Source organism: Psammomys obesus, unplaced genomic scaffold, assembly GCF_907164565.1.
Source record: "Psammomys obesus unplaced genomic scaffold, mPsaObe1.curated_primary_1811, whole genome shotgun sequence".
In the NCBI taxonomy this organism is placed as follows: Eukaryota; Metazoa; Chordata; class Mammalia; order Rodentia; family Muridae; genus Psammomys; species Psammomys obesus.
In genome coordinates, this window is record NW_026596009.1 from 1 (window position 1) to 25,594 (window position 25,594).

General features: G+C 41.6%; 2 protein-coding genes across 2 annotated transcripts; one reads left to right on the top strand and one right to left on the bottom strand.

The window, feature by feature from the left end:
* Window positions 1-2,010: 2,010 nt before the first annotated feature.
* Acot9 (acyl-CoA thioesterase 9) lies at window positions 2,011-4,716 on the top strand (the record flags this gene model as incomplete). The annotated part of the gene is made up of 6 exons (XM_055620664.1): window positions 2,011-2,122; window positions 2,275-2,365; window positions 2,516-2,601; window positions 3,576-3,663; window positions 3,804-3,954; window positions 4,559-4,716. Coding segments are annotated over 6 exons (617 nt in total), but the record flags the coding sequence as incomplete, so codon positions are not given.
* A 5,836-nt stretch (window positions 4,717-10,552) lies between these two features.
* Window positions 10,553-13,908, bottom strand: LOC129686664 (E3 ubiquitin-protein ligase RNF168-like). The gene is made up of 2 exons (XM_055620665.1): window positions 11,850-13,908; window positions 10,553-11,516 (listed from the first exon to the last, which is right to left on the bottom strand). The coding sequence occupies exon 1, from the start codon at window positions 13,185-13,187 to the stop codon at window positions 11,853-11,855; it is 1,335 nt and encodes a 444-aa protein (XP_055476640.1). The 5' UTR covers window positions 13,188-13,908; the 3' UTR covers window positions 10,553-11,516; window positions 11,850-11,852.
* Between the last annotated feature and the right edge of the window lie 11,686 nt (window positions 13,909-25,594).

The following is a 25,594-nucleotide window of genomic DNA, read 5'->3' on the forward strand; positions in this document are numbered from 1 at the left end:
TTAATTTTACTATATATCTTTATATATGTAATATCTACTATTTGTATATTTATTTAGATTTTTTTCATATTTGAACATTATATGGATTCCTTATAACAGTCAAATGTCTTACTCATGCCAGGAATTTTTTGATAGTAAAAAATGTATATTTTGTCCCATAGAGTTTGTGCTTTGAACAGTTTTATTGATGAGACAATATTACATGAAGCAATTTGTCTTTTCATTTTTTTGGTTTGGTTTGGTTTGGGGTGTTTGGGTGTTTTGAGACACGGTTTCTCTGTGTAACCTTGGCTGTCCTGGGCTCACTTTATCAGCCAGGCTGGCCTCTAACTTAACAGAGATCCACCTGCCTCTGCATCCCTGAGTGCTGGGATTACAGGCATGTGCCACCAAGCCCAGCATCTTTTTATTTCTTATTTCTTGAGAGAATTTTATACATACATATAATGTGTTTTGATTAAATCCTCTCGCCTCCCCCCCTCATTTCTTTCTCTCCCTACCCATTGCCCACTTTTCTCTACAAACTTCGTGTACTCTTTTTTTTTCTTTAATCTTATTTTTTTCTTATCAGTTATATTTTATTAACTCTGTATCCCAGCCGTATCCCGCTCCCTCATTCCCTCCCAATCCCACCCTCCCTCCCTCATCTCCACTGTGCCCTTTTCCAAGTCCACTGATATGGGGGGACCTCCTCCCCGTTCCTCTGATCCTGTTTTATCAGGTATCTTCAGGACTGGCTGCAAAGCCCTCCTCTGTGGCCTAACAGGACTGCTCCTCCCTTGGGGGGTGGGGAGGCCAATGAGCCAGTCATTGAGTTCATGTTAGAAATAGTCCTTGTTCCCCTCACTATGGGAAACCAATTGGTTACTGAGCTACCACAGGCTACATCTGAGCAGAGGCATTGAACGTATGACAGGAGTCTACTGAGAGCATCTGAAAGACTCTAACTAGCAGTGTTTTCAAAGCAGATACAAAGACTCATGACCAAACCTTCAGCAGAATACAGGGAATCATATGAAAGAAGGGGAGTTAGTCTGATGGGGAAAGGATAGGAGCTCCACAAGGACCAAATATATCTGGGCACAGGGTCTTTTCTGAGACTGACATTCAACCAAGGACCATGTATGGATATAACCTAGAAACTCTTTTTTTTTTTTAACTCAATTAGTCCACTTAGAGCTGCCAGTATGTGCTTGGGTTTAGGGCCATTTACTGGAACACACGTAGCTATTTTCAATAAAATTAAAGTGTATTTTAGTGCTAGTCAGGTCAGGGCTCTAGATCAGGACGATAACCAGTATTCTCATACTAAACTGATATAATTTCCACTTGAAAGAAAATATTCAGTCTCGAGAGATGGCCTAGCAGCTCATCCAGCAGACCCGGTTTCAATTCCCAGCACCTACATGGCAGTTCACAACTGTCTGTAACTTCAGTTCCAGGGGAACCTGACACCCTCATACAGACATACATGTAAGCAAAAGACCAGTGCACATAAAATAAAAATAAAGTCATTAAAAAAAAAATCTCTTAGTAGAGATGATACATGCCTTTGATCCTGGCACTTGGAAGGCAGAGACAGGGGTCTAAGTTTGAGGCCAGCCTGGTCTGCAGAAGTGAGTTCCAGGCTGGCCAGGGTTACACAGAGAAACCCTGTCTCAAAAAAAAAAAAATCATAAATAAATAAATAAGTATCTTTAAAAGTTACTCACTGGAAAAACTTTTTTTCATCTTTTATATTTTTGTTTTTGTTTGTGTGTTAGTTTTTTATGGTGCTGGGTTTGGAATCCAGGGCCTTGTACATGTGAGGAAAGCAGTTTACTGTGTCACTGTGTCCTCCCTGCTCCATTGCTGGAAATTTTCTGTGCTCTCTGCAGCCTTCCCTTGAATAAATGTATAAATTATTCTGGTGGGATTTTGAAACTTAGAAATACTTTGTAGGCTGCAAGGCACCCTAGGTGCTGTGGAGTGACTGTCCTGATCATACTTCTTCATTCTTGTACACTTCAGTGAACAAAGGCCGGAGGATTGCCTGGAGCTCCGCCTCATTACTGAAAGTGGCTCCCAGTCCTGAGGAGAGGAATACCATACATGAACTGTTTCTTAGCACACTGGATCCAAAGTAAGTTAAGATGGTGAGACTCCAAGTTGAGGATGTATTCCAGTCCACGTCTTCTCCAGAGCCATACATGCATGGAGAGCGTTTATAACCTCTTTCTTCTCAACATGGAAAACATGCCAGTAACAGCGTTTAATTCATCTTCACTTACACAGGACGATAAGTTTTCAGAGTCGAATTTTGCCTGCTAAGTCAGTGTGGATGGAGGATACAAAACTCAAGAGCTTGGATATTTGTCACCCTCAGGTACTAGAACATTGTGAGCAATCTTCTGAATTTGCTGGATTACACTCATTATAATTATCTAAAATTTGACCAACCTTTACTATGCTATTTTAATTTCTTTATAAGGGTAACGACAATGTTGATTTATTATTACTCATTTATGTTTAATAGGAGCGGAACATTTTCAATCGGATCTTTGGTGGTTTTCTTATGAGAAAAGCATATGAACTTGGATGGACCACTGCTTGTAGCTTTGGGTGAGTTCTGAGAAGCAACTTATTTCAAGGAAACATTTTAATCCAGTCTGGGTATGAACTACACTCTAGGATTATGCTTTTTATAATATCTATGTGGACAGGGGGCAGGGGTGAGGAGGTGGTGGTGGTAGATTATCATACTATTGGCAAATGTAAAAGATGATACTATGATATTACAGGTCCAAAATTACTGTTTCTTTTCCCTTTTACATATTGCTTTATTTTTTTCAGTAGGTTTTTAATTAATAGGCTAACAAAGTCAGAGAAACAGTGTTCTGAAATCAAAGTCAAATCCCTCTGATAATGATATTTTCCTTTTTTTTTCTTTTTATTATTAGTTACATTTTATTAACTCTGTATCCCAGCTGTATCTTGCTCCCTCATTCCTTCCCAATCCCACCCTCCTTCCCTCATCTCCTCCCTGCCCCTTTCCAAGTCCACCGATTGGGGAGGACCTCCTCGCCTTTCATCTGACCCTGTTTTATCAGGTATCTTCAGGATTGGCTGCAAAGTCCTCCTCTGTGGCCTAGCAGGACTGCTCCTCCCTTGGGGGGTGGGGAGGTCAAAAAGCCTGCCATTGAGTTCACATCAGAAATAGTCCCTGTTCCCCTTACTAGGAACAGGGAAAACCAATTGATTACTGAGATACATGGGTGTTGGGAACCAAACTCTTATATTTATGGTTGTGAGCCTAGCCTTTAACAGTGGAGCCATCTCTCCAGTCCTTATAATAATTTTTATATAAAACTTTTATTATATATTCCTTGGTTATTTCTTACCTAAAAACAGCGTATTTAGAGGATATCCAGCCCCACAATATTGCTTTAATGAGTACCATTCTTATAGTAGCTGCATTTGACAATTTTCCCTTTACATTTATTTTTTGACTGTTATTTCGCATCAGTGAATTGTTAAGGGAAACCTTTGAGACCTGAATTTTGCAATTCATTACAACTTTGGCCTTCCTCCAATAGTGGTTCCCGGCCATTTGTGGTAACAGTAGATGATATCATGTTTCAGAAACCCGTTGAAGTTGGATCGTTGCTCTTTCTTTCTTCACAGGTAAGTGTGTCATGGGAAGTGAAAATTACTTTTTGTCATTTGGGTTTAGAAAAAATGTTTTTACCGTCTTTGTTTCTCTTATGACTGTTTTCCTTCCTCCTTCCTAAAGCAACTGACTAACTCTTGTGTCTATTTGTTAGGTATGCTTCACTCAGAACAATTATATTCAAGTCAGAGTACATAGTGAAGTAGCCTCTCTTCAGACTAATGAACATATGACCACCAATATCTTTCATTTTACATTCATGTCGGAAAAAGAAGTACCCTTGGTTTTCCCCAAAACATATGGAGGTAAGCTATGATGATTACTTCTTCCTAATGAGAGGAAAAAATTCTGAAGAAAAATGTTTGCTCCTTCCCGCCACGCCTACCATGGTATGGGAATGAACCGAGGGCTTTTGGTTGGGCACGTATTCTGCCATTGAGCTATATTCCCAGCCCTCTTCTTTTAAATTATTCTTGAAACCAGGGAGTCACATGAGCTAGACATGTGATTTACCACTGCGGTCTATTCCTAACCCTCTTCTTTTAAATTATCCTTAGCAGTGTCTCCAAGCCTCATAGCTCAGGAGCATGTCTTTGGGAGATTCTAGTTTTAAAGCTCTGTAGCTGTGAAGGCCCCCAGAGAAGCTGTTGCTGGTTTGCACAGCTGTTGTAAACAGAGCTGGTCTGAACTGCAAGCAACCACTGATGATGGAAGAGTAGTGCAGCCAACTAAAAGGGATGGAGTCAGGGTCTGCTCTCTTTGAATAGTTGTTTAGGTCCAGCCCCAAACTGCATCCCTGTTGTTGGTTTTGCACTTTAGTGTTGTCCTAGTATTCCCAAATAGTCATTCATCTGTATGACTGTTCAAAGTGCTGCAAATTTCTCCAGAGATGTTCTTCTTGTGTTTCAGAGTCCATGTTATATTTAGATGGACAGCGCCACTTCAAGTCTATGAGTGTCCCACTGATCTTGAAAAAGGACTACCCTGTGGAGCCCTAGGAAGATCTCACTTGTTGCAAACCAGCACTCCCTGCGCGGTGACATTGTGCCTAATAAAGGCATGCTGGAAAGTATTGATGTTCGCATTGCTTTTCACCCTCCATAGATGAGACTATATTTAGCTTTTAGAATGATCACAAAAGCAGAGTGAGTGGCTGAATGGAGCTGCGGGTCAAAAAAAAAATGATTAAACAGTACAAATTTTTATAATGATGTGAATTGTGACCCTACCATGTTGCTTCTGACGCTTGTCTGCTAAAACTTTTAGCCAAACGTCTTTTTATACAGTTGAGCATGTTCTTTGGAGTGATGTTCTTTTTAAGCCTGACTGACTTCCTTATGATGTCTAAAATGCTAGCAATTCTATATGATTGGTTTTTTGTTTGTTTGTTTTGCTTCTCTCCCCAAGGTGTTAATGTTGATGGAGGGTAGATAGATGGAAGGGAGATAAAGGAATTCATGAAGTCTGTCTGTGGTATCTGTAAAGATTAATGGAAAGTTTAAATCTGAAAATATCGTGAAGTGTTCAGGGATGAGATTGATGAGGAAACTCAGAACCATTTGTTGCTTCTTGCATTTACTAGAGATACTATGCTTTGAGCCGGGCAGGATATATCTTGGGGGAAAACAGTACCTTCTCATGCTTCTGAAGCATTTGCATGTAGGCAGGCATTTGGCCTATATGAGATCGTATTTCTTCCAGGAATCAGAGAGGCAGGATATGGAACGCCCCATAGGGTTAGCCACTCAGGAAATTGAAGCATATGGAGGTTAAGTGCCTTGCTCAAGGTCCAGCAGTTCAGAAGTGGACTGCTAGACCTTGAGTACAGGGTATTCTTGAGAAGTATTGCATGCTACATTCAAGAAATGTAGCAGGAGGTTTTACACCCACTGGGAACTCAAAGGGAAGCATTCCCTTTCTTTTTTGCTTTCCCCGCCCCTACCCACCACCCCCTGTTCTTCCTTCTCCTCAGCTCTTATTATTTTCTTCTTCTCCACACCCATTTCTTTTTTCTTTTTTTCCCTTTTTGGTGTCATAGGTTAAACCCAGAAACTTGCATGTGTTCTGCCAGGGCCACGAATTTGCACTCAAGACAGTTTATTACATGATGGGAGGGGAATCTGATCCAATTTAGAAGAGTAGGGAGCAAATTAGAAGCTACAATAGAAGATGAAAGAAATTTCTAGCAGTGCCCTTCAGTAAGGCTTCTAGATTAATAAAATCAAACACAGCTCAGCCTTGGAATGAGCTGGGATTCTTTAAAACTCATTCATATAATATTCATTAAAATCATAGTCACTATAACATATCTGGCATGAATAGTCATGGGGACAAACAACTCACTCTGAAGTATGCAGTTTAATTGAATGGGATCAAGTTGTACTACTACCTGGTGATTCACCTGGCCATTTGGTCCTGTGCTTCGTAGATCTGTGTATGACATGGGTACCTATAGCTAGATGGCTAAATGGTCCCCATTAAGGGAAGTAAATTTAAGAGATCGACTATGTATCTTTTTGTATGCATAACTAACCATTTGAGGGTGTACACTGAAGCTTTTTCTGGAATTAATTTATTTTTCTATTCTAAGCACAGTGTTTTAAGAAATACCCTAAACACCTAAAACATTTGGCCCCTAAATTCTTTCCTCAGGAAAAATGTGAACAAGTAAGCTCCCTAGGCCAAACAGTGTGCAAACAGTGAAGATAGAGAATTCCACAACAGCCAAGCACACTTAGTTATGTGTCCAAAGTTACTCCAGACTTTGTCTGCTTTTTGTCTTTTGTTTTAAAAATGTTTTTGTCATTCAATAGATAAAATGACATTTTTAACTGTCTTTCTTTGAATCCTGCTGAGATTAAAAATAAATAGCATCTTTGTTTCTAATTAAACGTTTCAAATGATTTTGGGTGTCAGAAGCTTACCCCAATTTTTTTAGCATTTACCAATACAAGTATTGAGTTCTGTGCTGCGGCTGTATTGCTTGCCTGAAATGTTCAACCTCAAGCATAGAAAATAAAGTTGGTTTTATTTTAATACAAGTTTTTCAGTAGATGAGATTAAAGTGTACTTTTTTCATAGTCTATTTTTATTTTCTTATTTTTATTCATTTTATCCTGGTTATAGCCCCCTCCTGCCTCTCCTCCCAGTCCTACCTTTCCTCCCTGTTTCCCTTTCCCCCTACACTCAATGAGAATGGGAGCCCCCATGCTCCCCCACCATCACCAGCATGTCAAGTCGCATCAGGACTAAGTGCATCCTCTTCCCCTGTGGTCTGGCCAGGTAGCCCAGCCAGGGGAAAGTGATCAAAAAGCAGGCAACAGAGTCCATGTCAGGGTCAGCCCCCATTCCATTCCCCTTGCTAAGGAACCCATATGAGGACTGAGCTGCCCATCAGCTACATCTGTGTAGGAGTCTTACCTCTCGTCTCGTCCGAGCATGGTCCTTGGTTGGTGCTTTAGTCTCCACGGGACCCCTGGGTCCTGGTTATGTGACTCTGTTGGTCTTCTTGTAGAGTTCCCCTCTGAGTCCTTTATCCTTTCCTCCCCCACTCTTCTACAGAACTCCCTGCACTCCACCCAATGTTTAGTTGTGGGTCCTGCATCTGTTTCCATCAGGTGCTGGGCGAAGCCACTCAGAGGACAGCTATGCTAGCACAGCAAAATGTTGTTAATCACTGTCAGGGGTTGGCTGTCTCCCATGGGGTGAGTCTCAGGTTGGGCCAGTCATTGGTTAGACATTCCTTCAATCTCTTCTCTATCTTTATCCTTGCACACCTTGTAAATTTGGGGTTGAACTTTTTGTGGGTGGGTTGGTGTTCCCCTCTCTACACTACAAGTTATGTCTAGTTAGAGGGTGGCCTCTTGAGTCTCCATGACCCCTGTTACTAGGAGTCTCAGCTAGAGTCACCCTAATATCTTCCCAGGAGTCTACCCTGTCATAGGTCTCTGGCTTGTCACAGGAGTCCTCGTCCAAGGTCTCTTTGCGAGCCCTCTGTCTTCCCACCTGCACTCTTCCAAGGTCTGATATTGACCCTCATTTCTTTCTGGGTCCTACCCTGTTCCATCTCTTCAAGCCCTTCCTCTGTCTATTCTGTTTCTACTTCTGAGTGGGAGTTAAGTATCTTCTCTTGGGTCCTCCTTTTTACTTCTTTGGGTTTGTAAGTTGCAGTGTGATTATCCTGTACCTCATGGCTAAAATCCACTGGTAAGTCGGTACATACCATGTGTGTCTTTCTGATTAAAGCGTACTTTAAAAGACAAGTTATTTCTAGATTATGAATGCTTTGTTTCTCTTCCTTAAATAATTGGGAGCTGGGAGATGCAGTGGTGCAAACCTTTAATTCCAGCACTCAGAGACAGAGGCAGGCAGATCTATGTGAGTTCAGTACCATCCTGGTATATAAATCGAGTCCAGGACAGCCATGGCTACACAGAAAAACTCTTTCTCAAAAAACTAAAAAAAAAAAAAGAAATAATTGAGGGGGCTGAGGGTGTAGCTCAGTTGGTAGAGCATGCGTGAAGCCCTGTGTAACCTGGGTATGGTGGTATACACCTGTAACCCTCCAACCTTGTGACAGAAGCAGGAGGATCAAGTTTAAAGTCAACCTCGGCATGGTAGCACATGCCTTTAATCCTAGCACTCAGGAGGCAGAGAGGCAGGTGGATCCCTGAGTTTGAGGCCGGTCTAGTCTATATAGGGATTTCCAGGACACCTGGGCTACATAGTGAGACTCTGTCTCAACAACAACAATAATGATGATGATGATGAAGTTATCCTCAGCTACATAGTAATTTGCAAGGACAGTCTGGGGTGAAACCTTGTCTCAAAGAAATAGATGAGGACATTTTTTTTATTAATTTTTATTCCTTTAATTTTTATATTCTTAACATGTGTACAGCTTTAGTTTTCACTGGGAAATTTAGTATTTTTTTGTATTCTACCAAAGCGAAAAGGTTGGTAGTGCATTCTAATCACTGGCACAGATATTTTTATTAGTCTAACAAATTCACATATGGTAGAAAAAGCAAAGACTAATAGAGAAAAATATATCTTAAAATGAACTTTAGGGAGACCTCTTCACAAACAAAAATATGAATCCTAAATATATCACGATATAGCCTTCTTAAATTTTAGTTTTTGTCTAGTCTAAAAAGATTTAATTACATATGTTTTATTTTGAGAGGCTCCAAAAATGTCTAATACTAATACTGCTCTTAGAAACAATATTGATGTGATGAGAAGAGATATTTGTCTTTTAGAAAAATTTTGTTAGTTTCCAATCAGTACTACATTATCATCACAATCATTGCTCAAAGGATATTTTTTAATGAGAAAATGCAAATCAAAAGTAAAATTGGGAGCTGGGCGCAGTCGTGCACATCTGTAATCCCAGCGCTGGGTGAGGCAGAGGCAGGCAGATCTCTGTGAGTTCAAGGAGACCCTGGTCCATACCAGCCTGATGTACAAATTAAGTCCAGGACAGCCGGGCTACACAGAGAAACACTGTCTCTAAAAACAAAAATTGAAATTGGCACCAGAGGGCTGGAATACACTTTGTGGTGCAGTGCATGCCCGATATCTGCACAGTCCTAGGTGCTATCCCCAGCTATTCCAAAAAATTAAATATATCCAGTAAAATTGATACAGATAACATTAAGTATATGAAGATTAACAATCCACAAATTTTGGAGAGCACATTGAAATAATCATTGAGAAACATAAGGTAGACTAACCATAGGACATAAAAGACAGACACTACATACACGAATCCTAGCTTCTAAGTTTTATCTGTATAAATTCATGTGAGAGTGGGTGTGTGTACAGGCCTGGAAACTAGAAATGGCCTCCTTTAGAGGAAGGGAAATGAAGCTTTAAGGTAGGGAGGGCAATAGAACACTAGATATGAAAATGGAAGGGGGATTACTGAGGGTGGGTTTAAGTGTGTGTGTGTTGGGGAGGTAAATGTCAGGGAAATGGAGGAGAGGAGGGGATGGAGGAGGAGTCAGGGAGATGATGGAGAAGAGTGGTTGAGAGTGGGGTCAACCAAAACTATGCATGAAGATATCCAAAGGAAACTTACAATGTTATAAGCTAATTAAAACTTTTAATTAAAGCTAATTAAAATGTTAAATGAAAAGCAAAAAGGATAAGTGACTCTTAGAAATGTTGCAACTATCTACTAAAAGTTCATATTAATGAAATAAAACCAAACCAATAGACAGAAAAGTGTCTTCTGGCAGCTTCTGGCAGTCTCCATCAGTTGCTGAAGATCTAAGTGTTCCCTGGAGAGTTGTTACCATCAGGCTCTTGTTGACAGGTGGAGGCTGGAATCTAATGTCTGTTGGCTTCTTCAGTGTTTTCCATCTGGGCCCCCATTTCCTTTAGTCCCCATCCACAGAGCAATCTCTGGATACTTCACTAGCTCACAACTATCATACTTATTTTATTCTTTGTTTTTATTTTATTCTTTGTTTTGGTACTAGGATACAAATCCGGATATTACGCCATATAGTCAACTATGCTACTTCTGCACTAAATTCCCAACTCGTATTTTTAAAACTTTGAGACAGGGCCTTGCCATGGAGCCCGGGCTGGCCTTGAACTTGTGGTTCTCCTGTCTCAATCTCCTAGATGCTGGGATTATAGGCTTGTGCCACCAAACCCAGCCCCTAAATATCTTACTATTTGTCTCAATACATATAAAAAGTAGTATCAACAGAAGGAATACTATGTGGAAATAATGTAATTATTTCAAATTCCTTAACCATAAAATATTTTATGGTTACTCTCTTGGAGTAAACTCCTATATTCCTATCCGTTTCTTTTTCACCATTTTATTTTTGTTTTTGCAGACCAGCAATTGGAACTCAGAGCATTTTAGTACTAACTTATACCTCTAGCCCTTTCATTCCATATTAAGTTTGTTCTTTTATTTGGTCTATTTTGTCTGAGATGGGCTCTCCTATAGCCCTCTGAAACCTACTATGTAAATGAGGCTGGCCTCAAACTTAACAGTTATCTCCCTGCCTCTTTATTCCACACAAAACAACCAATCAACCCAACAAACAAAAAACCTTCCAAAAAGCTTGTTTAACTTGCAAGCGATCCGTGGGTTGGGGATACAAAGCCTCAAAAGGTCTAGCAATCCCAAGGCATTTTATATCTATAAGAACTATCAAACTTGAAAGAAAGGGGAGATGAAAGACCTGGAGGGGGCAGGAGTTCCACAAGGAGAGCAACAGAACCAAAAATTCTGGGCACAGGTGTCTTTTCTGAGACTGATACTCCAACCAAGGACCGTGTATGGAGATAACCTAGAACACCTGCACAGATGTAGCCCATGGCAGCTTAGTCTCCTTAGTCCCTTAGGCTAACAGGGACTGTCTTTGGCATGAACTCGGTATCTGGCTCTTTGATCACCTCCCCCTGAGTGGGGAGCAGCCTTACCAGGCCACATAGGAAGACAATGCAGCGAGTCCTGATGAGACCTGATAGGCTAGGGTCAGATGGAAGGAGAGGAAGACCTCCCCTATCAGTGGACTGAGGTAGGGGTATGGGGGAAGATTGAGAGAGGATGGGATTGGTAGGGGACTAGGGATACAATATGTATAAGTTGTAATAAATAAAAATAAATAAATAGGAAAAAATTAAAAAAGAACTATCAAACCTAACACCCCTGCTAACAATAGCACAACTATTAATAGCATGGAGGCTAGGCACCCTTGCTTATCACTTTAAGTTTTACAGAACCACATTTATATTCTCTGTAATCATAAAGTCCATTAAAGATGAATGCAGCTTGCTGTAGTGATGCACACTTGTAAATACCGTGCTCAGAAGACTAGCAGGAGGCTCTCAGGCGTCCCTGTTTCAAAAAGAGCAAATCAAAAAAGACAGTGAAAGTGTGCCCTTCAGATAACAATTTTAAATATTTACTAATACACTTAAAAATTCTATCACAGAAAAGAATGCACGTTTAGTTCAAAACATCCTACCCCTGCATAATTTTGTTTACCTCTCAAAACATTTGAAAACAAAAAATACTTTTCTGTGAATTACTTGGCAATGGGCTGAAAATCTTATGTTTGTAATTCTCTCTAGTAAAGCATGTCATCTTTCTGCCATTAATATTAGCTAAATGCTTCAACTGCATCTTTTTAAAAGATGGTAAACTTAAATATTAAATCATTTACATTACCTTTCAGATGTTCTTATCTTTGGAATTGTCTTTTGCTGAGGTGTCTAGATGGAAGGCCTCGTACTGCGGTGGATATTTCCTTGGGTACACTTTCCTCCGCGTTTCCCTTTGTAGGTCTTCATCCCATTTTCTTTGAAGCTCCAATGCGAATAGTCTGTCTTGTTCTTCTTGTTGATGCTTCTCAAAATACAGATTCTCCAAATCAATCAGCCTTTTGGTCATGAAGTCTTGTGGTTCCTCATCTGAGGAATCCTCAGGGCGCGTTTCATAAGAAATGCCCGGCTTACTGGCTGCCTCAGGTTCCTGATGCTTCCTCTTAGAAGTATGCTTTCTGCTCGAAGTGTGAGATACTTCATCTTTTGCCTCAGCTGCGTGGTCTTCAGGTTCCTCTTTCACGCCTGACCCACTGTTCCCACTCTCTGTTTGGTCAGAGGAGTGAGCAGCGGCAGCTTCCGGTTCAGTGTTCTTACACCGGGTATACATGCTGTAGTTAGAACAGCTAGGTTTGGGCGCCTTGTCTTCTGAACTGCCCACGTTCCCATCACGGCTGAAAGGATTCGATGTGCCTTGTTTTGGACTCACCAGACTTGATGAGAGAGTAGCTGCTGGAGTATCTTCTTCAGTTTTAATTTCTTGTCCCGTAGGGCTCTTCCCGTCACCGTCGGTTTGCGCAGATGTTTTCTGGCCATCTTGCACAGCTCTGTGCTTCGATGCTGACACAGGCTGAGACTGAAGAGAAGACTTTGGAACGTTGTCACAATGTTTCCGTTTGCACTTTCTTTTTCTTGGGGATGTGCCCGATTCTCTTAGGCTGAGCTGTTTAGCCTCTTCCTCCTCCATTTGCCGTTGTTTCTCCAGTCTCAGCTTTTCTGCCTTTTTTCTTTCTTCCTCCATGTCCATGGCCAATAACTCTCTTATGTACTCCTCGCTAGCTCTGTTCAGTCTTTCCTCAGTGGCCTGGCGCTCGGCCTCCATCCTCATCATCTCCTCTTCATATTCTTTCCTCAGTTCCCCAGGGTTGCTTAGTTTTCGAACAGGTGAATCATCTTTGAAGACCAGTGATGCCCTGCCTCTGCATTCCTGTGGATACTGAGCTTGAATCCTCTCCCACAGTTCCTCATTGATAAAACTGTCCACACAGATGTCATATGGAGTCCAAGAAGAGATCCAGCAGCGGCAGAAAGGGCAGGACAAATTTTCGTTTTGCAGAAGTACCTGAAAGCACAACTTGCACATCGTGTGGTTGCAAGGCAGAGTTACGGGCTCGATGAGGAATTCCATACAAATGAGACAATGGCACTCGTCTAAAGACAAGGCCAGGCCTTTTGACTGAGCCATTTCAACAAGTTAATAAGGTCCAAGTAACACCAGTACCGTGGCCTGACGCTGCTCCGGACGATCCCTGGTCAGCGGCGACGGCGGTGAGGTGATGGCGGCAAAGGCGGCGTCGATGGCGGCAAAGGCCTCGGCTGCGGCAGCGGCTGCGGCGAGGGCGACGGCTGCGGCGAGGGCGACGGCCTGCCGATGGCGGCGACGACGACAGCGACGGCAGGAAGGTGACAGCGGCGACAGCAGTGACAGCGACAGCGGGCGTCGCCGATGGCGTCGACAGCGCTAATGGCGGCGGCGGCGGCGGCGGCGGCGACAAGGGTTATGGGACTCGGAGTCCCTGTTTCCGCTCTGTGGTATCGATATCCGGCTACGGTAGCCGCGTGGCTGCTTCAGGCGAAGGTTTCAGAAGTCCCTTGGCTTCAGTCAGCCGCGAGAGCTGTGACCAGTCTTCCTGCCTAACTGTGGGCATGCGTCCTGAGGAGGCTTGAGAATGGTTCTGGGTCTAATCCCAGACAGGGTCTGACCTTGTCGTCCAAACCGGCCTCCCAGGCGCCGGGATAACAGGCCTGCCGTCACCAGACGGAGGATCCAAGTCCTTCGCTTTGGTTTAGGTCTTTCTGTGCCGTCTCTGGGGATATCACTTTAAAAAAAATGCTCTGTGTCTTGTGCGAGGAACTGGCCTCATTTAAAGCATCCGTGTTTCTCCAGGGTGAATTCCTGTTAGCTGAGCTTCATTCCCAAGTCACGATGAGGACAGCACTGTCCTATCTGAAAGCCCCCTCCCTGGGTGTATGTAAGGCGTGTTAGCTCACGGAAGGTTGAGTGCTTGCCTGTAAACTCCTGTCTCATGCTCTGGAGTTACGGCTGCTCTTTCGGAGGACCGCAGTGTGATACCTAGCACCCATGTGGCTGTTCACCACTGTAGAACTCCAGTTCCAGGAAATCTGGTGCCCTCTTCTGGTCTCCATGGGCAGCACTGCATGCACATGGGCATAGATATGCAACACAGTCACACAAAATAATAAAATAACTTTAAAAACTCTGCTTCACTTTCTAATATAAGTTCCTGGGAAACATATTTGAACACAGATACATCTAAAAAAATCTGTGAGCACATTAAGCAAACTAGGAACTTCTGTAATTTTTAGGAAGGTTGAGACTAGATGCTGTTTTATAGCAAGAAAAACATTATCTAAGAAGTAAGTTGGTGTCTTCTTTTACTATAAGAATTATTAGTTTTGTTTCTTCTGAAATATAGTCTCTTTTAGTTGAAACATTATGATACATAATTATGAGTAAGAGAATAATATTTCAACACATGTATCTAGTGTACAGTGATCATTCTTTTTGTGTTAGGAACATTCAAAAACCCTACTTCTGTACTTATTTCAGAATATATGTGTCCTTAATAGCACTTTAACTGTTGTGCTGTGGGACATGAGAGTTATTCTTCCTATTTCACTGGCCATCCTTGCTGCAATCTCTTCTAAAGCTCTAGTAACTCATTTATAAAAACTTTTGTATTTGGGGGTTCCTTAAAGCCTCTCTCTTCCAACTCCTCAATCCTAGGTAATAGAGAGAAGGTTAGTGGGGAGAAGGGTCGCAGACTCCTTTACTTCTTCCAGCTGTATAGGGTCGATGGGGCTCTTTTGTGGCTGTGCCAATCTGGCAACAGCAAAGGCAGCAAGTAGTCTCCTCCAAGCTGCTGTTCCACAGAGCATCTCTCTAGTATCTCTCCAAATCACCACACCATCCATCTCTGGTCTCTTTAAACTGTTACTGCTTTTCTATTTCTGGGCTCTCATGTTTATATCCCTCAGAGTCCTAGACCACTCCCCTCTCTGGGCTGCATGAGGCAGGCCTGTACCAGCTGGCAAAGACCACACCCCCAGGAGACAATAGTCAGCTGAGGACAAACTAAAGCTCAAACTAAAATCTCACACTTGGGATTAAAACAAAAACATATTAACATAACATAACATTTTTTTAAATTTTATTTTATTTTATTAATTACACATTATTCACTTCATATCCCCCATAACATTTCTTTTTAAAGAAACTAAAACTTCCATTGCAAGTAACCACTACACATTACCTGAATGAGATCAACTTTTCAACTTCTATATACAAATGAGAACACACAATGTTTGTTTTTCTTGGGCCTGACTGATTTTGCTTAACATAATGTCCTCTGGTGGTATTCACATGCAAAGAATATAATATTGTTCTTTTGTGACCAAATAATATTCCCATATATGATATATTTACCTTATCCATTTATCTGGCTGTCGTGAATAATTCTGCAAAAAATATTCATAAGCAGTTGTCTCTTTCATTTCCTTTGGGTATATACCCTGTAATGGGGTTGCCTGATCATATGGCAGATCTATTTCTGTGTTTTTGAGGAACATCAATATTTTTATAAAGGCTGCACTACTAAATTCTAACTTGACAAATTCAGAATGACACTTTAGACATAGCTGACCTTTCCAACTTTGAAGGGCTGGCAGTTTTGGAAAAAGACAGTATAATTGCTTTCTGTTGCTGCTGATATTTTATAAAATGTTAACTTAAAATAATGTACTTTATAAAAATCTGAATAATAATCTTTTAGCAATGTGATTCACTCATCTTATATATAAGAAGAGAAAGATGCAAAGAATTAGTTCCAGAGGATGGTAATGATTAGTTCATGATTCATTTTCTTCCATATTTAAAATATTTTATTCACATTTAAAAATTTTAGTCTGTGTGTGTATTTGTACCACAGTCTGCATATGGAGATGACAGAGGACAGATAACTTGTGGGAGTCTTACCTTTCAGCATAAGAATCATGAAATCTTGGGGATTAAACTCAGGTCATCAGGCTAGTACTCATACCCTTTACCTGCTGAGCCATCTTGCGGGTCCATTTTTTCTGTATTTGGATAATTTAAGTTTGTTATTATTTCTGCTTCAGGCCAAGAGCTTAAAGTTAATCTTTCTTTCTTTTTTTTTTTTGAAACAGGGTCTCAAGTAGTTCTGGCTGTCCTGGAACTCATCATCTAGACATAGTTGGTCTTGAACTCACAGGGATTCACCTCTCTTTGCTCCAAGTGGTGGGATTAAAGTTGTATGATACCATGTCCAACTTCAAGCTATTTTTTTTTAGTTACTGGATTTTATTTTATTAATTTATTAATTTTTTATTAATTATAATTTATTCATTTTGTATCCCAGCTGTAGTCCCCTCCCTCATCTCTTCACAATCCCACCTTTCCTCCCTCTTCTTCTCCCATACCACTCCCCCAGTCCACTGATAGGGGAGGTCCTCCTCCCAGCCCATCTGACCGCATTCCAGCATGTCTCATCAGAACTGGTTGCAAGGTCTTCCTCTGTGGCCTGGTAAGGCTGCTTCCCACTCCAGGGGGACGTGATCAAAGAGCCAGCCACTGAGTCCATTCCAGAGACAGTCCCTGTTCCTCTTACTAGGGAACCCACTTTGAGACTGACCTGCCATGCTCTACATCTGTGCAGGGGTTCTAGGTTATCTCCATACATGGTCCTTTGTTGGAGTGTCAGTCTCAGAAAAGATCCCCTGTACCCAGATTTTTTGGTTCTGTTGCTCTCCTTGTGGACCTCCTGTCCTCTCCAGATCTTACTGTTTCCCACTTCTTTCATAAGATTTCAAGCTATTTTTTAATTAAAAATTATCATCCTTGTATATATGAATGTATCATGGCATGTAGGTAGAAGGCAAAGGGCTTCTTTGTGGATGGAATCAGTTCCTTCACCTTTATGTAAGTTTCAAGGATTGAACTCAGTTTGTCTAGCTTCCATCTTCAGGCAAGAAGTTCCTTTTCCAACAAGTCATCTTGTTGACCCTTCTAGCTAAAATTTTTGTTTCATTTAAATTTTTTTTATTTTTTATTTATTACAGTTTATTTACTTTGAATCCCAGCTGAAGCCTCCTCCCTCGGCCCTCGTGATAATATAGGCAGCTAGTATGAAATGTGAGAAAGGATGCCAGTCTAAATGTCTGACAGTGAGGCCTCCTCTACCTCCCAATTATCTGGTTCTTAAACTTAGGTGAGGATTAATCTCTTGTGATCTCGTTCCCTCTACAATAAATGGAAAGAATGTTTCTTGTTTCAGGCATCTCTGACTTATCTCCCTCCTTCCCAGGCTGGCCTCAAACTTGTCATCCTTCTACCTCATCCTCCTAAGTGCTCAGATTTCACACCAATACCACCATACTTGGTTTAATCCTGTACACTTTAAGTTCATTCAGCTGCAGATACCAATACTCCAACCAACGACCATGCATGGAGAGGAACTAGACCCCCTGCTCAGAGGAAACCATTGGCTGCTCAGTTTCCAAGTGGGTATCCTAGTTAAGGGGGGCAGGGGCTATCTCTGACATGAACGAACTCAGTGCCTGGCTCTTTGATCACCTCCCCTTGGTGGGTGCAGTCTTGCCAGACCACAGAGGAAGATGATGCAGCCAGCTCTGATAAGACCTGATAAGCTAGGGTCAGATAGAAGGGGAGGAGGTCCTCCCGTATCAGTGCACTAGGGAAGGGCCATAGGTGGAGAAGAGGAAGGGTGGGTGGGACTGGTAGGAGACAAGGGAGGGGGCTACAGACAGGATACAAAGTGGATAGATTGTAATGAATAAATAAATAAATTTTTAGCAAAGAAAGAATAATACATATATACATACACACAAGACATGTTCTGCATTGACACACTTCAGTTAACAAGAACAGTTACCCAGAAGCTGAACTACAAAAGACAAAAAGCAAGGTTAGTACATTTAGAGACTTTCCCAGAACTATGACTTGGATTAAGTCTTTGTTTTCATTTTTGCCGTATAGTACTGTCTACTTACTGAGTTTTATGGCCTGAATGGTATTTCCGTCAAGGAGTCAGTTGTGCTAAGGTCTGGAGCACTGTTACTTTTCTCACTGGTCTTGTTGAATGAATCAAATAGTGGACTCATCCTGCTCTAAAGAGAAGTGGTTGGCACTAAGGACTAGTAGCTTTACTGAACAGATACATAATTGGTCATATAGTTGAAGATACAGAGCCTCAAAATTAATCTAATCAGAATGAGAAAGATACAGCCAGTGCAGATGGCAGAGCAGTTAGCCAGGAAGACCAAGAGATGAGAGATTGGTACCAATTGTTTGATTAATGCCTTTATCTCTCTCTTTTTGAGATTTTTTCCAACCATGACAAGAGATTTTTCATTACTCCTGATCAATTAGAATAGAAAAAAGTTTTTCCAAAAGCTAGTCATAGTTTCCTTTATCTCATGAGAAGTCTAAGCCTCTCCAATTTTGTAAGACAATTTCCCCAAGATAATCTGTTTTAATATCTTTAGGCCCAGATCAACCTACTTAGTTTGTAAAGTATCAGAAGAGGCACATTTAGTCAAACCATTTGTACATGCAGACCACGTCATCTCAGGGGTTTGATAATATTGCTGTTATCCAGACAAATTCACCCATAAGGCAGAATACTAAGCATCAAAATTAGGGGAAGGACCTAGGTTAAAGGTTTTAGATATTAAACAAGAACAAATTTACACCCCCTTTTAAAATCCTCTAACATTAATTTTGGCAGCTTCCAGTCACACTGATGTTTTGTCAGTCAGTGAGCTTGACTGTCTGGTTAGTTTCTATTCCTATGTAGTACAGGGGCTGGGTATCTGAGTAGATGCAGAAATCGTGCCTGATTTCTGGTTAGGAATGATTAACTCTATCCCCAGGGTTCCACCCTGTGGTATAGAGTCTGATTCCCCATGGTTTCCCTGTTTCACAAAGGCCAGAATTTTTTCTAAAGCAATTTCCAAATTTTTAATTTTATGGGTATTGGATTTCATCCTGTTGTGCAATCCTTAGGAGGGGGCTTTCTTTCTATATATATTCATCTATGTGTTTTCAAGAAGCCTCTGATTTGCAACCCCAATATTTGCAACAGAAACTCCCTAGTTTCTGGCAAACTAGGGTGCCCAGCCTCAAGACTTGCATAGAATTATAAACTCTGTATTCCTACCTCAAAAGGTAAACTCCCACATCTTTCCTTTCTCCAATATAATCAAATACTTAAAGTGGGCATCAGTGAGCCAAAAAGGGTTAAGATGTATATGGGTTGTTGGTCAATAATCACACTAATTAATACCTTCCCTGTATCTGTGTTCCTTAGTTTCTAGGTCCAGAGAGCAGCGGGGGTTGGCCCATAACCCTACATTAATACCAAACATAAGACTCAGACAGAGGTGGAGGGGAAGGGCCTTGGGCCTTGGTGAAACTTTAATTTTAATGGAGACAGTCCATTTGGCAGCATCTGAAGGTTTAACTTTCTTGAGTGTAATTGGATCCATGGTGTAATGCCAACTACCTTCACAGCCATAGGGGTGGAGAAAGTCACCATGTAAGGTCCTTTCCAAATTGGTTCCAGTTCCCCTTTGGCTACCTGTTTGACCCAAACAGTGTCACTAGACCTGAACAAGCAGAAAATGATGGTAGACTTGGAGGTTGGCTGAATCTCTCAGATAGTCTGAGAAATAGACTATTTTATCGAAAACTTCAGGCATAGTGACGTGAGAAAGGAAAGATTAGAGTTCTGCCAACTTCTTGTTTCTGAGCCTGGGAAGCAGTGGGGATGTCTTCCAAACATAATCTCATAGGGGGTAAATCCCTGCCTATCAGGGGCAGGAAGCTGGGTGCAGCAGGCCTTACACAAACCAGGAAGGTGTTCTATCTTGGATAATTCATGCTAGATTCTAATGATAGTTTTGTTAGTTTTTTTTTATATCCTGTTTATTTATTTACTTTTGTACCTGCCCAGAACTGAGTCCTATATGCGCAATGAAGTTTTAAATATCTGTCTAAAGCTTTAGCTATTAATTGAGATGTTTTGACTATAAAATCTAGGCCACTGTCAGACCTGATTGCTATGATGAAGCCATATTGAGGGACCAGTTCCTGGAGAAGCTTTTTAGCTATTTGAGTCTCTTCATTCTGGGTAAGGAACGCTTCTACCCACCCAGCAAAAGTATCTATAAAAACTAGCAAGTATTTGTATCCTCCCCCATCAGACACAATCTTGGTAAAATCTGTTTTTCCAGAGTTTGCTGGAGTGTTGGTTTCTCATTTGGACCCATTCCTGGGTAAGAGATCTCCATTTTGGATTTATTTGAGCACAAACCTGGAATCTGGCTAGGACATCTTGTGCCAGACTGTCCAGTCTAGGTATATCACACCTTGGTCTGCTCAACTCAGAAAGTTTTATGGACCCCAGATGAGTAGCCTGGTGAGGGTTAGTTACCAACAGTCCTGCCAGTTGTTTCTGGGAGAATAATCTTTCGTCCTGGTGTCCTCTGCCAATCTGTTTATTTCTTCTTTACCTTGGAGTCTTAGGCAACACCAGATTGGGATATATCATCAGAATATCAATCGAACTCACTGGTCTTAGGGCCATATGTCAGGCAGTCCCAGGTCAGTGGGCAGGCAGTGGAGGACAGCAATTTGTAGGGGAAGCCAAAAAGCCTCTAGGAGGGCCAAGATTTTCTCTTTGTTGTTAACGTGTTTTCCTCCACTGGTAAGAAGCCTTCTTTTTCTATTGATCATATCATAGATATGCATTGCAGCAAAAGTATAGTGACTGTCCTTTTATATGGTGGTAGGTAGACTTTCCTTTTTTCCATAAATTCAGTTCTCTGGGCTAAGGTACCTGGCTTGGGCCCAAACTGTTTCAGTTAAATTAACTACTGCAGCTTTCATGCTTTCATGTACCTTATTTCATCTTTTATCTTGTGACAGTTATGGACAAGCACCTATAGCATCAGGCAAGAGGGTAGCTGAATTGAGGGTTTCTCAAACTGGACTCAAGGGTGGGCCAGCATTATGGCCTGGTACTGCGTCACACAATTATTAGGCAACCAGTATTCTGGTGTTCCTCAGAGGAGGTCCTCAGTGACATTGTGGGGTGCAGTGAATATACGATCTTAAGCCAGAGTTAACTTGTTTGTTTTTCCATTAGACTAGCCATAGATAGCACAGCTCTTAGATAAGTAGGCCATCCTATGGCTACAGTGTCCGATCTTTTGGACAGGAATCTCAAAGGGCATTTCCTTGGCCCCAAAGTTTGGGTTAAAACCCCTTTTGTAATGTCTTTTGTTTGGTGGACAGACAAAAAGGTTTCAAGACATCTGTAAGTTCTAGAGCTAGAGCCAAAGTCAGAGCTGTTTTTAGAGCCTCGAATGCCTTTTTGTGTAGTCTCGGTCCGGATTAATGGCTCAGTGCCCTACTTTGTGTTGGTGTATAGAGGCCTTACTATTTCCTCAAACTGGCATCCAGAGACAACAGTACATAGCTGCACCTAGGAATTCTCAAATATATCTCTTAGTCTGTGGAGTTGGGGTTTGAAGGATGATTGCAGCAATCCTACTCTGAGACAGGCTCCTTTCCCACCCCCCAGCTGGTAGCCAACAGAGGCAACCTCTGATGTACAAAGTTGGGCTTTCTTAATTGATGTTCTGTAACTCTGTAACTGATGTAACTCTTACAGCAGTACCTCAGTGGCCCTTTTATAATCATTTTTTGGGCCGACACCTCTAGCAGAAAGATAGGAGGTCTGCACTTACTATCTCATCAAACAGGATTGGAGAATTTTAAATTTTGCGGGCAACCTGGTCTATGTAAGTTCCGTACTATAACTTCCCTCTGGATCTATCCATTTAAAATAAATTCTGCACTAACTTACCTCTGCCAATGGGAGGCTGAAGAATGCATCTTTCAGGCCCAGGACAGTGTACAAATGATTGTCTGGAAGAATCACACTCATGAGAATCAGAGGTCCAAGGTTTCTTCACAGGCAGGAGAGGTGTATTCCAGGATGACTATCATGGCACCAGGATGGCTGTCTCTGCATGCCAGGTGCTATTTCTCTCCCCCCCCCAGCCCCAGGATCATTAGATATTATTTAACCTAGACAGGTTGGGGGAGAGCCTAGCTGAACTGGTTAGTTGAATAATGATATGAACTTGGTGTTGAGCCAGTCCTGGGGCATTGGTTTTTGCCCATACTCCTTGGAAATCTGAGGGATAGTAAAAGTTGATTGGAGCAGAACTTTCTCAGCCAGGAGACATTTTTCTGACAGGGGGTAAGACACCAAAATTTTGCTGGGTATTTGTAGGTATAACTGTGTCTCCTCATTAGAGGAGGGGATGTTGGCTTTTAGTTCATGCAAACGGTCATGTCCCTGTCTGTTCTCTGCTGTTAAAGACCTTTCAAGCTACCTCCAGCAACTGGGACCCACTTATAACTTTAAATTTTGCTGGTTTCGTACTATATGGGGCCGATGGGGTGAGAAATGATATCTTTTTAGTAGCTGTCTTTAATTCTTTTTAAAAGGACCTAGGATAAATTGTTTAACATCTCCTTGGTCAGTGTTAGACAGAAGGGAAAATCTGTTCTGTCCAGGCTTTGTTGTCTGGCAGTGATCCCCCTGCCCAGTCCAGGATTGGTTATTCTAAATTTTTCAGACAATGGTGGGTTTTGAGTTTTCCAGTTATACAGACTGTTGAAAAGGAGGCATAAATTATGAAAGAGAAAGGAGTGGAACTTCTTTTCCCCCTCAGCCCAGGGGAACTTTTCCCTTCCATGGGGCTGCTTAGAGCAGGCATGGACTCCTTCCCCCTCCCTGTGTGTACTCTGCTTAGAGGACCTGGATGAGAGGCCTGGCCCTTCTCCATCTCTACACAGGACCAACTCTGACTGTGAGTAGGAGTCAAGCAATAAAACAAGCAAGCACCCCTGCTCCCTGAGTGGAACACTTGAAGGTTTGGGAGTGGGGGTTCCTCTGGGCAACCCAGCAGAGACAAAAGGATTTGGTCCCCCAACAGAGGGGAACACAGGTTGTAAGCCAAGGGTTTCCCACATCAGACAAAGTTACTGATCAGTACAGGGAACCAGAAATGGCAAAAGCATACACACACACACACACACACACACACACACAGAGAGAGAGAGAGAGAGAGAGAGAGAGAGAGAGAGAGAGAAAGAGAGAGAGACAGAGACAGAGAGAAAGAGAGAAAACAACCAGGGGTGGCCACCACACATTCATATTCATGTCTAGATAAGGGGAACCCAATTGCATTTCACATGGCTCCTGGACACTGGATCAGCAGTGGCATCTGGCTGCTCCTATGTGTCCAAACAGAACGTGCCTTAACCAGACTAACCACAAGAGGTGACAGGTTAAGTGATTTTCTGATTTGCTTCCTTTTGGGGTGGAGACATGAGATACCTCCAAAACATTAGATAGCGACTGATCAAAGGGAGCCATGGGACCTGAAATACCTCAGGCTGCACATCCCTAGAAGTCCCCTCACCATTGCACTCTTCCTTGCTCCAAGGGGCTCCGAGACCTCCAGGATCTCAGGGTCTAGTCTCTGGGATCTTAGTGGTATCTCCAGATATGTTGTGGGGTATTCACCAAAGAAGACTTCTCAGACATGAGTTCAAGCCAATATAACATTGTTATTGGTTGGACAATGAGTACACTGGGTGTTCAGGATCCTAGTGTAGCCCTGAGCCTTTATCAGAGTGAACTTTTAAGCACGCACACACGCCTGCGCACATACACACACACACACACACCAAACACACAAACAAAAAACCTTCTTTGGGGATGACATACTTTGGTTAACAAGAATAGTTAGACAGAAATGAAACTGCAGAATTTAAAATGCAAGGTTAGTACTTTGAGAGATTTTCCTAGAACTATGGACTTTGATGGATTAGGTCTTTGTTTTCATTTTGGAAGGTGATACTGTCTATATGCTAAATTTTATGCCCTATATGGTACTTCCATCATGGAATCAGTTGTGCTAAGGTTTGGGGGCCTGTGAAGGTCTAGGGCCTTGTTAAAATATGTGTCTATCTTAGTTATGGTTTCTGTTGCTGTAATAAAACACCATGACCAAGAAAGCACCTTTGGGAAAGGGTTTATTTTATCTTACTGCTTATAGCCCCATCATTTGGAGAAGTCAGAGAAGGAACTCAAGGCAGAAACTGAAGCAGAAACAATAGAGGAATGCTGTTTACTGGCTTGCTCCATATGGCTTTTTCAAAGCCGCCTTTCTTGTAGTACTCAGGACCTCCAGCCTAGAGGTGACACTGATCACAGTGAACTGAATCATTCCACATTACTGAGGAATATAACCCCCTTTGAATCCCTCCTCTCCTGGGCAATCATTAACTGCCTTTAGCTTTTCCGCTAAGTGTGGAACCTTTTCAGTCACTCCCCATACATGATGGAATGTTGGTGGACTCAGGCTCAATCTTGTGCAAGTCTGTGCAGTTAACTAGTTTGTTGCAAGTTCTTAGATGCAACAACCATGTCATGTTCAGAAGATAGCATTTCATACCACTTTTCCACGCTTTGCCTCTTATCTTAAAAACCAGTCCTTCTGAAAGCCATGCAAGGGTTTAATATACTAGAGAGAAGGGATTGTAGTAACTGTGTGTGTGTGTGTGTGTGTGTGTGTGTGTGTGTGTGTTACAGAAATTGTGAGCCTTCAATAGAAGGAATAGTATGGCTAAAGCAAATAAACAGGCTTGAGAGATGGCTCAGTAGTAAGGGTGCTTGCTGTGCAATTATGAGGATCAAATTTCAAATCCTAACGTACATATAACAAGCTGAGTATCCTGTGTATACTTGGAAGCTCAATTCTAGGTGGGAAGGAGACAAAAGGATTTCTTGGGCTTCCCGTCTAACCAAACTATCTGAGAAAATGTGAACTGCATGTTCAAAAAGAGAGACCCTGCCTCAAAGGAACAGACAGACAGTAGTAGGGAAGGTATTTGGTGGCTGACTTTGGCTTCTTGTGCACTGTCCACATTCACATGCCTCTGCTTGGGCATACATGTACATGCACTCATACAAACATATATGTGCACGAAAATAAATGAATCTTTTAAAATATGACAAATGGTCAAAAACATAATGGTTATAAGAAGAAAAATTATACTTGCTAAAGTATTGACATATTAGACATTGCAGCAGCCTGTTTTCATACTTGTTTAATATACCCATGTATTTGTGGAACATGTCTTTTCACACCAAATTTGAAATTACTGGGTCAAAATTTAGTGAATGATCTATGAATATTTTTAAAAAAATCAGCATGTATCACTGAGTTATGTGACACATATATATATATATGAATAGTACATAATATGTGTACAGTAAGTAGCTAATTATATAAAATGTACCTCTAATTGGGTCATCATAAAAAATAATTGATCTGCGATGGATAATATGTGTTCAGTATAAGTTAGACACTTCACTGAGTTATACTTAGTTTTGAATTGTTAGTATTTAAGTTCTTTATTTGTAATAAAAAAAACTGAGAAGTACA

Excerpts from the sequence above, each read along its gene's own strand:
- LOC129686664 (XM_055620665.1), bottom strand. The coding sequence starts at position 13,187 with ATGGCTCAGTCAAAAGGCCTGGCCTTGTCTTTAGACGAGTGCCATTGT.